At 38.7% G+C, this 12,862-nt stretch overlaps 2 protein-coding genes across 2 annotated transcripts; both read left to right on the forward strand.

Annotated features, from left to right (window-relative positions):
- The first annotated feature begins 227 nt into the window (after positions 1 to 227).
- On the forward strand, positions 228 to 9,055 carry plag1 (pleiomorphic adenoma gene 1). The gene is made up of 3 exons (XM_079459852.1): positions 228 to 376; positions 5,017 to 5,352; positions 5,665 to 9,055. The coding sequence occupies exons 2-3, from the start codon at positions 5,120 to 5,122 to the stop codon at positions 6,617 to 6,619; spliced, it is 1,188 nt and encodes a 395-aa protein (XP_079315978.1). The 5' UTR covers positions 228 to 376; positions 5,017 to 5,119; the 3' UTR covers positions 6,620 to 9,055.
- Positions 9,056 to 10,175: 1,120 nt separating this feature from the next.
- Positions 10,176 to 11,828, forward strand: rps20 (ribosomal protein S20). Its single transcript, XM_079451257.1, has 4 exons — positions 10,176 to 10,321; positions 10,958 to 11,057; positions 11,229 to 11,302; positions 11,578 to 11,828. The coding sequence occupies exons 1-4, from the start codon at positions 10,319 to 10,321 to the stop codon at positions 11,758 to 11,760; spliced, it is 360 nt and encodes a 119-aa protein (XP_079307383.1). The 5' UTR covers positions 10,176 to 10,318; the 3' UTR covers positions 11,761 to 11,828.
- Positions 11,829 to 12,862: the final 1,034 nt, after the last annotated feature.

A 12,862-nucleotide genomic window follows, 5' to 3' on the forward strand; every position in this document is an offset into this window, starting at 1 on the left:
AAAACGAGGTCGTAGACTGTTGTTCCCGCCTATCGACTAAAGCGATATTAAACGAAGTCGCGTCGATTGACAGATTCACCGACGAGTCCCTAATTTTAGATTTCTCGAAAGGGACAGTCAGCGACAGTTAAATAAAAATGACAGTTTGTTACACAAATCACAAGCGAGAGGGAGGAGGGTCAGCGCGGTGGGCGTGGCCAAACCGCAGTTCGGTTGCATCGCAGCGCATACACAATGGCTGCTGGAAAGAGGGGAAAGCAAACAATTTTTAGGCCCGCCGCGTCCAGCAAAAAATATGAGAAAAAAATTACTAAAAATCCGGGGAATAGTTGAAAGTCAAGAAAAACGCAGTAGAAAGGATGTTAACGCTCCCACGGTGAGTTTCACGCCAGTTAACAAAATTGTTACGGCGTTTTTCAATTAAAATATCGGGGTTATTCAAATTATGAGAGAAGGGGTGAGCTGGAGAAAAAAGTTTGCGTTAATCAGCGCCCAGCTTTGGACTTGAGAGAAAAGCAGCGGAAGAGCGAACGATACAGAAACTGTTAGAAAAAAAACTGTTATTTGTTTGTGTCGCGTCACGTTGCGACTCAACGAATGTCAATAAACACAGAAAGCCGTGTAGTTGCGTGAAAAAGTTATGAAATATATTTCCTACAATATTATTTCACATTTTCCTCGGAATATAATAACGTAGGCAGCGGTGGCGAAATCACGCGCGTTTAAATGCCGAAAAAAAAGAAATTAAATGCACGCGACAGACACGGTGCGAATATTTTGACATGAACGTGCACGCGAGGCGAAAGTAAACACCGTGTTTGCGTTAAACGAACCTTTGCGTGTTTGAGGTTGTTTTAAAAGCGACGTTTGGCTTGGTTTCGTTTTGTGGGAGTTTTAGAAAGTTATCACTTTCGGAGTCGCAGTCGGTTTACTGTTTACTGTGTCGGATGTGTCAAAAGAGTCTTACGGAGTTGCACTGTGGCTCATTATCGGAAGAGAAAGTTGCTTGTCAATAACGCAAACAACCAAAATGGTGGGAGAATGAAGGGGGACTAATTGCGCGACGCTGAACTGCTGTCCATCTGTCCACGTTCAGTCAAACCCCAAGTTCCCATCTCCGACTTACTATTATTGAACACTTTAGTTAAGTTATCGACGAATGAATGGCAATCCGTATTAAATGCGCTTAGCCTTAATAAATCCATTCAGATCAGTGTTGTTGGATGCTGTGACTCGGGGTGTGGTGGAGTCCTGCAGAATATCGCAGCACATTTATTATAGCGTGCAATTACATAGGCCTAGTTTCATATGGATATAGGGGAGCGTGTGCACGTGATAGGGCGCTTGCGCGGGGACGCGCGAGCATCTGGCCGCATTATAAAGTTGCTTAAATCTCTGCTTTGAAGTCAAAAGATATTCCGTCATGTGAATTCTGACGCATTTCTGTGGGTTTGATGTGCGTGAGGGGTTTTGTTGTTGGGGCGCGTTGTGTACGAGTATGTGTAGATGCAGTGGTCGAGAATCCCCTCCTTAAAGGGGGCTTGAAGGACCCCCGTGCGTATTGCTCCTGGATGTTCTTTTTTATAGCCATTGAACTGAAGGGGGTCATCGGGTTTACCGCGCAGTTGTTATGAATGTTGTTCAGCTCATATGATGTTAAGATCGCGGTCTGTGGAAAAACAACAGCATGAAAGTCAAAGTTAACTGAAGCGTTTAAAATACCAGTTAAACATATCAAATTGCATATTAAGACCTCTATTGTTGACATGTATGTCCGGTGGAAGGTTGAATAAGTTGAAACAAAAGTTATGAACTTGCTAAAATACGGTTGTAATTTTGCACTTTTCTCTTTGAATCATGTGATGAAGCAAAATACTACTCTGTTTTTGATCTCTTAAGAAGCTATATTCAATAAAACTGTATTCTTTTTGATGTTTTGTAATTTTGATTGATTGCAAGCAATAATTTAAGAACCAGTGAAATGAATAATTAATTTCAAAGTTAAAACATTTTAACATGACTTATTTGATGAAATGAAGGATCTTAAAATTGGAAATCTTTTGAATGTGATATATAACTATTGAGTGAATGTTCTATTGAATATTAAAACAAACCTTTAAAAGTTACACATATATATTTTGTGCAAAACAATGCAAGTATTTTCATTTTTTAAAATAATAAGTATGTATAACAAATAATAATAATTAGTAAGAATGCAAGATATAGATCATTTATGTTTTGCTTTCTTGTGCATAATTTATTTTAAATTAAATGTGCAATGCAGAATCTCTTTTTACTACTGATCAAAAAGTTTAGAAGATTATGTTTAACCATATAGGAGTTAACAAAACATAACATTTAAGCTTTGGGGTAATAAAGTTCACAAACTGTCTACATATACAATGTGATATGTTATGTTTAATTATACTTTAATGTTAAAGCCAATTATTGATGTCAAACAAGTTATTATTAATTTCTACAATAATTATTAAGTATTTCAATATTTAATACATTTTAGTTGTAAAAAAAAGGATATCAATTATAAGTTTAGAGGTGGAATTTATCAATTTGAATGAAAAGAAATGTAAAATATATAGAGTTTGACAAACAACCTTTATGAAACATTGTTAAAATCCTTAAAAACATGTACTCAGATTAATTTACTGTACATAACCCTTTGTTGTGTCGTATGACAAACTTAGAGCTCTTTCAAAACCCAAACCTTTCAACACAATCAGGTTTTCAAGTATTTTGTTGACAGTGATTTAGTGGCAATATTTTGATTCTGGGCTTGCTGAAACAGGGGCTCTGAAGACTGCATTCTGAAAAAGCTTTCAAATACTCAGTATATGTAGGTATATACAAAAATGGTGAATTTAATTCTGATTCATTTGATTCTTGGGATCCTCAAATCATCATAAAACAAATGAATTTCTCTTTCTTTTGGGCAATAATACTGAATTGAATCCTGGACATGACAAATTATGAAAAGAGGTTTTCAGCATATGTCAAATGTTTGTTAATGGAGGAAGTTGTACAGTGTTACAAAGAATATTATATTTATTATAATATACATTTTTTATTGGATTATTGTATTTTTATGATGAAGGTCCTTAGGTTGGCAGAAATTAATGCGTCAAAAATGCTTTACTGAGCTCATGAGAAGGGACAGTACAACAACACATTACTGGGAAAGAGTTGTAAACATGTAGACTACAGATAATGTTTTATTAATTCTGCATTACAATATCTAAAGTGAGTAAGCATGGGTTGAATAACGGTTTCAAGGTATATGTTAGTTCATCTGCATTTTATTTATTTATATTTATTTGTGTATGTATGCATGTAAGCTTAATGTAAAAAATGACTAGAAAGGGATGCCATGCTTTACAAGATTTGGGAACCACTGAATTAAGCTGATATACTGTACATGTTTAATACTGTACGAAATATTTTGTGTTTTTTTATAATAAGATATATTGTGTTCATAGTTTTTTACAAAAATAACCTTTTAAAGTTGTAACCTCGCACCGTCATACCTCAAAACCGTGGTATTTCGCTGCAAGGTCATCGTACCGTTTTTCTGTACTTTGAGTAATCATTACAAATGCGGTGCATCTTTTCTAACAATTATCTTATGCAATGCAGCAATTGTATCTTATTAATTCAAATACATTTTGAGCTAAACAATTACGATTGTAACCTTTGTAGTAAAAATGCGAATGTTGTAAATAATCCACAGTATTAAAAGTTTCGCTAAACAAATATATTCAGTACTGATTTTAGTTGAAGCCAAGATGAAAATAATTGTTAGATATTTGCAAACCTAGTGATAAAGGTAAGTAATACTGATTTATGGCAACAATAAAAATCAAGAAATATTGAGATACAAGGTTTCAGAAAGACACCAGAGATGTGCTCTCTATGCCGTCTATAAATCCTGCATAACCTTTTTGTGTTTTGAATATGCATTTCTTGTGTATTTTTATAGTTATGTATCTTGCTGTAGTGATTAGCAATGTCTGCTTTGAATTTTTTTATTAATGATGAATTATTAGGAGATTTATTATGTTAACTTAAAGGTGAGATTTGTTAGAGATGCATGTCTGTGTACACTTACGTTCTGATGTTTATGTCCCTTCATCACATGATCATTTCTTGTGTTTAGGTTAAGTAGTATGGCTTGAATGTGAAATATAGCTGCAATGAAGTTGGAATAGAATAAGGACTACTAGAACATGAACATTCTGTAATTTGGTGGAACACAAATAAGATTTTGTTAAACAAATTTGAAGGTCTTTCTCATACAACAGTTCTAGCAACCTCATGGTCCATATTTAAAGTATTTCTGTCGGTAGTTTGTGAAAAAGAATAAAGTTTATGTCATTGCAAGATTATTTTAAGTAGTAAAATATGAAAACTAGGGCTGCAAAATATCAAAGATAAATGGGATATGTAATATGGGATATATTAACGCTTTTTGTTTGTGTGTTTTACAACCAACACACAGTGTTTCTTGGAAGAGAATCGCTAAAATACTAAAAGTCAACAGTCATGTTTTACTGTACTTAATAAGTCTGATGTCAATGTAAACAAAAAACACTTTGAGTAACACTTTGCTCAATATATCTGTAGGTATATCAACCTGAAAAGTTCAGGACAATTCAGGTAAACAAAAACAAAGAAGTTTTTCCTGCTTGTCTTTCTTATGAAATCATCAAAAATTGAAAAAACCCAGCATGGTTTGGAATAAGAATAATGAATTTAAGACTTTCAACCGAAAACTTTTAATGAATACGCAACTTTGTGATGTATTAAATCGCATTGATATGCACATTTTGCAACCATAATGACATCATTTGTAATATTTGGGTGAAGTCCACACTGAGAATTCATGGTCATGGTTCTTTTATGGGTTTTGTAATGTGGTATGTCGGTCCGATGTGAATGCTTGTAATGAAACGTTGAGAATCCCTTTTCTGGATTGTAATGCATTTTCCTCTGTGTCTCCTGTAGGGCGCTGTGTTTTTGCTGTGCTAAAGATTTGGACTTTCTCACTCCGCCTGTGCTGGGACACATCGCACGCGTCCACCACATGGCCCGCTGCCGCTAAGCTGCCATGGCGACCGTAGCTCCTAACGACTGCCCCGCCGCGGCAGAGCGCTGTCGGTCGAGGAAGAGAAGAGTGGAGGGAAAAGTGAGGAAGAACTTCTTGTGTCAGTTGTGTGAGAAGTCTTTCAACAGTTTGGAGAAGCTGAAGGTCCACTCGTACTCTCACACGGGCGAGAGGCCATACCGCTGCACGCACACCGACTGTAACAAGGCTTTTGTCTCCAAGTATAAACTGCTACGGTAGGCCTCGCTCACTTGCACACGTCTCACTGATGAAGGTCATTTCTTAAAACAGGTGGTCTGAGATTATATGTTTTCCCAAGTACAACAACATCATTTGTTGGGACTGGAACAACAGAGATACTCTAAACTGCAGCATATGTGGTTGGAAGCTGTTGTCCCCAATAGGCTTAGCATAGCAAATCATCTTCAAATCCTGTTACAGCAATAATATTAAAAGATCTTTACAACCTTAACCTAAAGTCGTATCTCTTAAGATTTACCCAGAATCAAACGGGTTAAACAGCCACCAATGTGTTTTTGTGTCCGCAGGCACATGGCCACACACTCGCCAGAAAAGACACACAAGTGCAGCTACTGCGAGAAGATGTTCCATCGTAAGGATCACCTGAAGAATCACCTCCACACGCACGACCCCAACAAAGAAGCCTTCAGCTGCACGGAATGTGGCAAGAGCTACAATACCAAGTTGGGCTTCCGAAGGCATCAAGCCTTGCATGCCGCCCACCGTGGAGACCTGACATGTCAAGTGTGTTTGCAGCCGTACCCGAGCACCCCCCTGCTGCTAGAGCACCTGCGCGGCCACGCCGGGAAAAGCGCCGCAGCCACGAAAGAGAAGCGCCATCAGTGCGAACACTGTGAGCGCCGTTTCTACACCCGCAAGGATGTGCGGCGCCACTTGGTCGTGCATACGGGACGCAAGGACTTCCTGTGCCAGTACTGCGCCCAGCGGTTCGGCCGCAAGGACCACCTCACCCGCCACGTCAAGAAGAGCCACGCTCACGATCTGCTGAGGGTCAAGGCAGAGCCTGTGGACTTGATGGAGCCGCGGTCCTCGCCGACATCTGGGTCACTCGCTCTGAGGTACCCGCTATGTCACGCTTCTTACTCGCCACCGCCGCCCTTGAGGGCGGAGCTCGAGAGTTACCTGCTAGAGCTACAGGCCGAGGACGTGCCCAAGCTAAACGCTGCTGCCACTGCGACCGGAGACGCGGCATCATCACTAGACTTCCTTTCTCCGCTGTTTAACTTTCTGCCTTACAACCAGGGGGCGGGGGCGGGGCCGGCGCTGGGAGTGCATTACAGCCAGGAGGAGGGGCTACCTTTAACCATGCCCATGCAAGACACGCCCGAGTCTCTCAGCCTCCTTCACACGCTCACTTCACACACACTCTCACAAACCAACACGCTCACTCCCAACTATACACACCCACCGTCTCTGAACACAACCACCACCCTGCCTCGCTTTCACCAAGCCTTCCAGTAACCCGAATACACACACTTCACTGCCTTTTATTCACCTTAAAGCCTTTAATCGAATTCAAACAAGCACAGATCTCAAGCCAGTGCCGCATGATGAAGGAACATCTTGATGTTACACGTTTGGTTACTTCAAGAGCCATTTTAGTTTTTGTCCTGATGCGGTGGATGCCAAACATCACCGACAACCTTAACTTAAAGTGAAATACACAGTTCAGGTGTGTTTTTAAAGCAGGACTTTGTTTGCAGTGAATTTTTGGCTCACAAAACGGCCGTAGCACTTTGAACTTCGAGTTCCCTCAAAGCTAAAAGATGGCGTTTCGTCTGTTTGTTAGTTTCAATGGCTCATAAACTGTTGGTTAGTGACCTCCCAGTGTTTTAGTGACCATGTCGCACCTCTTTACAGCCATCTGTAAGGCAACCAAACCCCTCATGGCTATAGACAGGAAGGCTCATCTCGTGATGTTTTTAGTTTAGTATTTCATTTTTGATGGCTGTTTGCCTTCATGCTGCTGCTCATCGTAAGAGCCTCAACGGACACCAGCACAGAACTGCTTCACAATACAAACCAACAAAGGGAAAGATGGACGTCTCTCTCTCTCACACAGTCATCCTTCGGTTATTCGTCTTGCTCTTTAACGTTTTCAAAGTCATCCACCAGAATGCTGGCTGTTGCACTGATCACAGATGTCAATGAAAGACACGACGTCCATTTTAATCTTTGCTGTGCCAATCGAAACTTGCAGCATGGAAAACTCCAAAACACAAATCGCAATCTGTGACGGACCCTGTCGTGACACGCTGCTCTGCGAATCTGGCTGGAGGATCCTGCTGGTCTATGAATTGAATCTATGAAGGTTTGTGATGCTCACATCGACAACGAATTAGCGATTTGAGGTGACACGAATGGATTACCATTGGACGCTCAAGTGTTAAGTCGCTTAATACAGTTGGTTACTGTAGCTGCGACCATGGAGTTGTTGTCAATGTGAACACCCCTAAAAAAACGTTTGTGTCCTCCAAAAGCAGATCTGTGTGTGGGTAAAGTGCTAGCTTAGTGTTTGGGGTTTTATGATTTATTTCCTCGAAAGCTGAAGGTTGTTAAGCTTAAAATGTTCGGAAAGCCTCCGTTTCGGGCATATGTTTCATGATAGCACTTTCAGAAAAATTGTTTCGTCATTATTTGTGAAAGTAACTTTGTTATAAACGGTTTAGATGTCATATTTAGCTCTCTAGAAGATTTTCGTTCTTGCATATATTCACAATGCTATATGTGTGATATTTCTACAGGTACACGTCATACAGTGTTTTTGTTTTGTTTTTTGCTTTATTGCACAAAATATCAAATTGTCAGTGTCTCCCAAATGAGACTTCAGCCAAATGGCAAAAAACAAGGTTTTATCGGCAAGCACTTACTTCATTTATGTATGTATGTGATGGCTCCAGTATTGACAAAGTTGTGTAGACCGATTGGGCTCCAACCATGAGGTCCTCCGAAAGAGTGATGTCATTCATTTCTATTGCTGCTGAATCATGGACTTATATTGTGAATCTATAGAATCGCTCGAATTGAGAACATTATCATTGGGAGCCACAACTTTTAACAACCCTCTTATTCGTTTTGATTGGTACCATCGCAACACAGTGTGTGTGTGTGTGTGTGTGTGTGTGTGTGTATGTGTGTGTGCTCGTGCGCGTGTGACACACCTGCAATAAATCTGTTGGTTAATGCTGCTAATGGACAGTGTATAGCCCCTGGTGAAGCAACAGACTTTCTCTCCTCCTTTATTCCTAACATTTCTGTTTTAAAGTAGTTGTGAGTATGTGTGAGTGTGTGCTTGTGGTTGGGGGTTACGTGAGCCATATTGTCAATGTATTTGGAATGAGGTGCAACTATTGGATGTCACCGCAGCATGGGGAGGCCCTTGTAGGTACTGACCTATGACCTTAGATGAGAGATAGAAAAGACAGACAGCATTCCAGCCATAACGATGTGTGACATTGTGTTCTTGTTGTTTTAAAGTCTGTATTGCTATCCTGTGATAATGGCTTGCTATTGCTAATCATGTATTTTTACGTAAATGTATTTTACAAACTACTGTTGTACGTGTATAGCTTAAGACAGACAGATTCCTATATATCTGTGTGTGAATGTTTGTGTAAATGCATCGATTCCATCATGTAAACCTGCTGCCACAGCTGCTTATTCATTTAGTCTCCTACTGATGACATCATCCAAAGAGAAAGTTATTTATTTGCTGGCTACTTGAGTCAGGTTTGTGTTAAGGAAGGTGAATGGCAGGCTGTTGGCAGTCATGTGCGCGTCAAGAAGTTTGTGTTTGTTTGTGTGTTTTCAGACGACCTTTGCTGCTATGTGAGGAGAGGCGAGATTCGGTCCAGTGTTAATACTGTCCACATTACTGAATGATCAATAAACATACAAGAAGGATTCATTGAGTTTGTGTCATGTGTGCGAGAAAGAGCAGTGCAAGATACTGATACTACTAATAGTAATCATCATAATTTCATAATAATTTTACATTTATGTCAAATTACCATTTCATTAAAGGATCCGTCACTAGTTCCAAAGCATTCTGTCACGAATAAGGCTGCTCACATTGCTTTAGACAAAAAAGATATTTGGAAGAATGTCAGGAACTACAAATTCTGGGGCATCATTGACTATAGTGAAAAAAAGTCAAAGGTGCCCCAGAATGGTCCGTTGCTAAAATACATCCAGATATTTGTCTCCAACCAAACAAAGAAATCGTATAAAGGTTTGGAAAGACTAGAGGTTGAGTTTGACAGATATTTCGTATTGGGGGGGTGGAGTATCCCTGTAAGATAACGTAAAACTGCTCATTTAAAATGAGTTATTATTACGTTTCAAAAGAATAAATACAAATATTTAAGTAAACAAACGTCATTGTTTGAAGTTTTTAATTAGTTTTCATAAACAATAAATAAGAGCTCAAAGTTATTTAACGATCTTTAGCAAACATCTAATGTAGTACGTAACTAAACTAATAACTATGACATATGTTTTATGTGACGTACATCCTTAAATAAAATCCACGCAATTTTTCTAAAGTCAAAATGCGTATAATTGCATTAATAAATGTATATGTATAAATAATCGAATAATTGCATTAATAATTGTATATGTAGGCTATAAATAAACAAATAATTGCATTAATAAATGTACATGTATACATAAACGAATAATTCCATTAATAAATGTACATGTATACATAAAAGAATAATTGCATTAATAATTGTATATGTATAAATAAACAAACAAATAATTGCATGAATAATTGTATATGTATAAATAAACAAATAATTGCATGAATAATTGTATATGTATAAATAAACAAATAATTGCATTAATAAATGTACATGTATACATAAACGAATAATTGCATTAATAATTGTATATGTATACATAAACGTATAATTGCATGAATAATTGTATTCGTTTTCATGCCAATTCAGACAAAGCAAAATTCCCGCGAAATTATTCTCCTGTTTTCCGGCGGATATGCTGACGTCGCAAAGGACCCGGATGCTGTTATAAAAGCGCGAGCAGGCCGCTCGTCCGTCCTTTCCTGTTATAGCGTAGTGAGGTCGCGTCGTACGCTTCCTGATTCACCGCTGTTCGCGTTTTAGCCGTTGCTACGAATAAGTCGGTCAGGAAATAATAACCATGGTAATTTGTCCTTTAATACTTGATTATTTCCTGATGTACACTGTTCGGTTCGGTGTGTGTTTGTGGAGCTCAAGAGGCTCTCGCGGGAGCACGTGCAGCGCTTCGTTCCTGATGCTATGTTGTCGCTGTATAGTTTCTTTGTAATAAATTATATGTTCGCTTTCATTCTCTGATGTACAGACATTTAAAGATGACATACTTTCCCCGCTCGAGGCGTTGTTGTATAGTTTTAAGCAGGATCTGCAGATTTAAAGGGATGTGTATATGGCATCTTCCAGTGCCTTACTAAAATGAACCGTGGTTTTACTACTGTCCAGTTTAATTTTGTTCTGTTTTCCCCATAGTCTTTGTTCTAATGGGAACCAAAAATAGGTTTGATTTGTGGTAAAACTGTCAATAGCATTTAGGAATAAGTGCCAAAAACGTGGTGCTATACTTTTACTCCAATAACATCATGGTTAAAATATGCAATTCATATTTACACTTAGTCATTTAGCAGACTCCAAAGCGACTTCTAAAGAGTTCAGGGAGATAAATGTATTTTGAAGCTTTTAAATGTGTAATGTATGAATATTAACAGTCAATAAGGTTTGCAATTGAACTGTTTTGTAAATCATTGACATTTGTGTTTGACAGGCATTTAAAGACACTGGCAAAGCTCCCGTTGAGGCCGAGGTGGCCATTCACCGCATCCGCATCACCCTGACCAGCCGTAACGTCAAGTCACTGGAGAAGGGTACGATTTTACTTTCTCACGTCACTGTGTACTGAACATGGCAATGAGGATGACATTATTAAAATGACTTCATGTGATTTTACAATACGCTATTCTGAGCCATGTCTTAAAGGGCTGGTTAGTTTGTCTGGTTGACTTTGATGCAACTTTAACAGTGTTTGTCTTGAACAGTGTGCGCTGATTTGATCCGTGGTGCCAAGGAGAAGAGTCTAAAGGTGAAGGGACCTGTGAGGATGCCCACTAAGGTGAGCATTTGGTTTTTATGTGTAGTTTTATTCTAAAAACAAAATGGAATAACATCTCAGAAATCTTAACCCAAGGAAAGGACCCAAAATTATTTATCACAATCATTGTCTAACCCACCTTTCGTTCCAAACCAGTGTGTTGATCTTTGAGTCACGAAAATAGTAACTGTTTGTTCTTGGACCTATTTGATAGTGAATAAAATGCAGTATTTATAGTTTTACATCAAGTGCACTATATTGCCAGCTTTCTAACTGTCAGTGTCTTTTTCTTGTAGACTCTGCGCATCACAACCCGTAAGACACCTTGTGGTGAAGGTTCCAAGACCTGGGACAGATTCCAGATGCGGATTCACAAGCGCCTCATTGACCTGCACAGCCCATCTGAGATCGTGAAGCAGATCACAAGCATCAGCATCGAGCCGGGAGTAGAGGTTGAGGTCACCATTGCAGATGCTTAAACCCTGTCAGCCACATTCATCTGCCGTGTAATTGCTGTTTGCGCAATAAACATGATGCATTTTGGAAACCTGTCTACTGTGTTTTAATTGTTGTAATTGGTGGAGGTCATTTAATATTGTGCATTGCACTGCTATGCCGAGTACATTTGTTTTTGACAATAAATTGCAGCAAGACAACACCGTTCTGATGTTTATTGGAATGGTTGACTTAGTTTTTGTAGTGGTCACGTTTACGGCGTTATCTAGTAAAATGCTAGAATGCTGAGTGGAAAAACGTCTTGATGTCTTGCGCTGTGCAGCTGATGGATTCTGCGTGATGCTTGGAGGTAGTTCGCCCAAAATGAGTTCTTATTTACTCACCCACATGTCAGGTCAAACCTGTATGAGTGTCTAAGCAGAACACAATATTTTTTTAAATTGTTGACTGAACTGTGATGGCAGCCATTCACTTGCATTGTTTTTTTTCCAAACAATTGAAATCCATTGCTGATGCCGCTGTTCGGTTATCGATATTCTGAAGAATGTTATCTTTTGTGTTCTGTAGAAAAAAGGCATACAGATTTGAATTGAGGTATTTTTTACTTAAAATGTTTAGGGTAATAATGATTTGCAGACTTTTCGTGTAGTTATATATGCCGTTTTATCACATCAAATTTATTAATATTTCTACTGTGAGGTTTGAGACAATTTAAGGTCAGGAAACCTTGATAAATTTTGGGTCTTGCATTGTTTTTTACCCTCGTGTTATTCAAAACATGTATGCGACTCTTTCGTCTGTGGAACACAAAAGATAATTTGAGAAAAGTCAATGGAGTCCAATGTTGTTTGTTTACTAATGTTCTTCAAAATATCTTGAAGTCTCGAGAAGAAAGAAAATCATACAGGTTTGAATATGAGGAAAAGAGGGGAGTAAATAAAGGCATTTTTCGTTTTGGGGAACACCCTGTTCAGTGCTCAAACTGATTAAAATGATCATTTGAGTTACAATTCTTCAGTTTTCAGGACAAAAAATGTCAAACTGAAATGCACCTGTATATTACAAACACACCCTCAATGAACAGGTGTGTCTTTTTTAAAAGCTGATTGTTGTTGAGTTCTGTTT

Source organism: Barbatula barbatula (genome assembly GCF_947034865.1).
Source record: "Barbatula barbatula genome assembly, chromosome: 1".
Classification (NCBI taxonomy): Eukaryota; Metazoa; Chordata; class Actinopteri; order Cypriniformes; family Nemacheilidae; genus Barbatula; species Barbatula barbatula.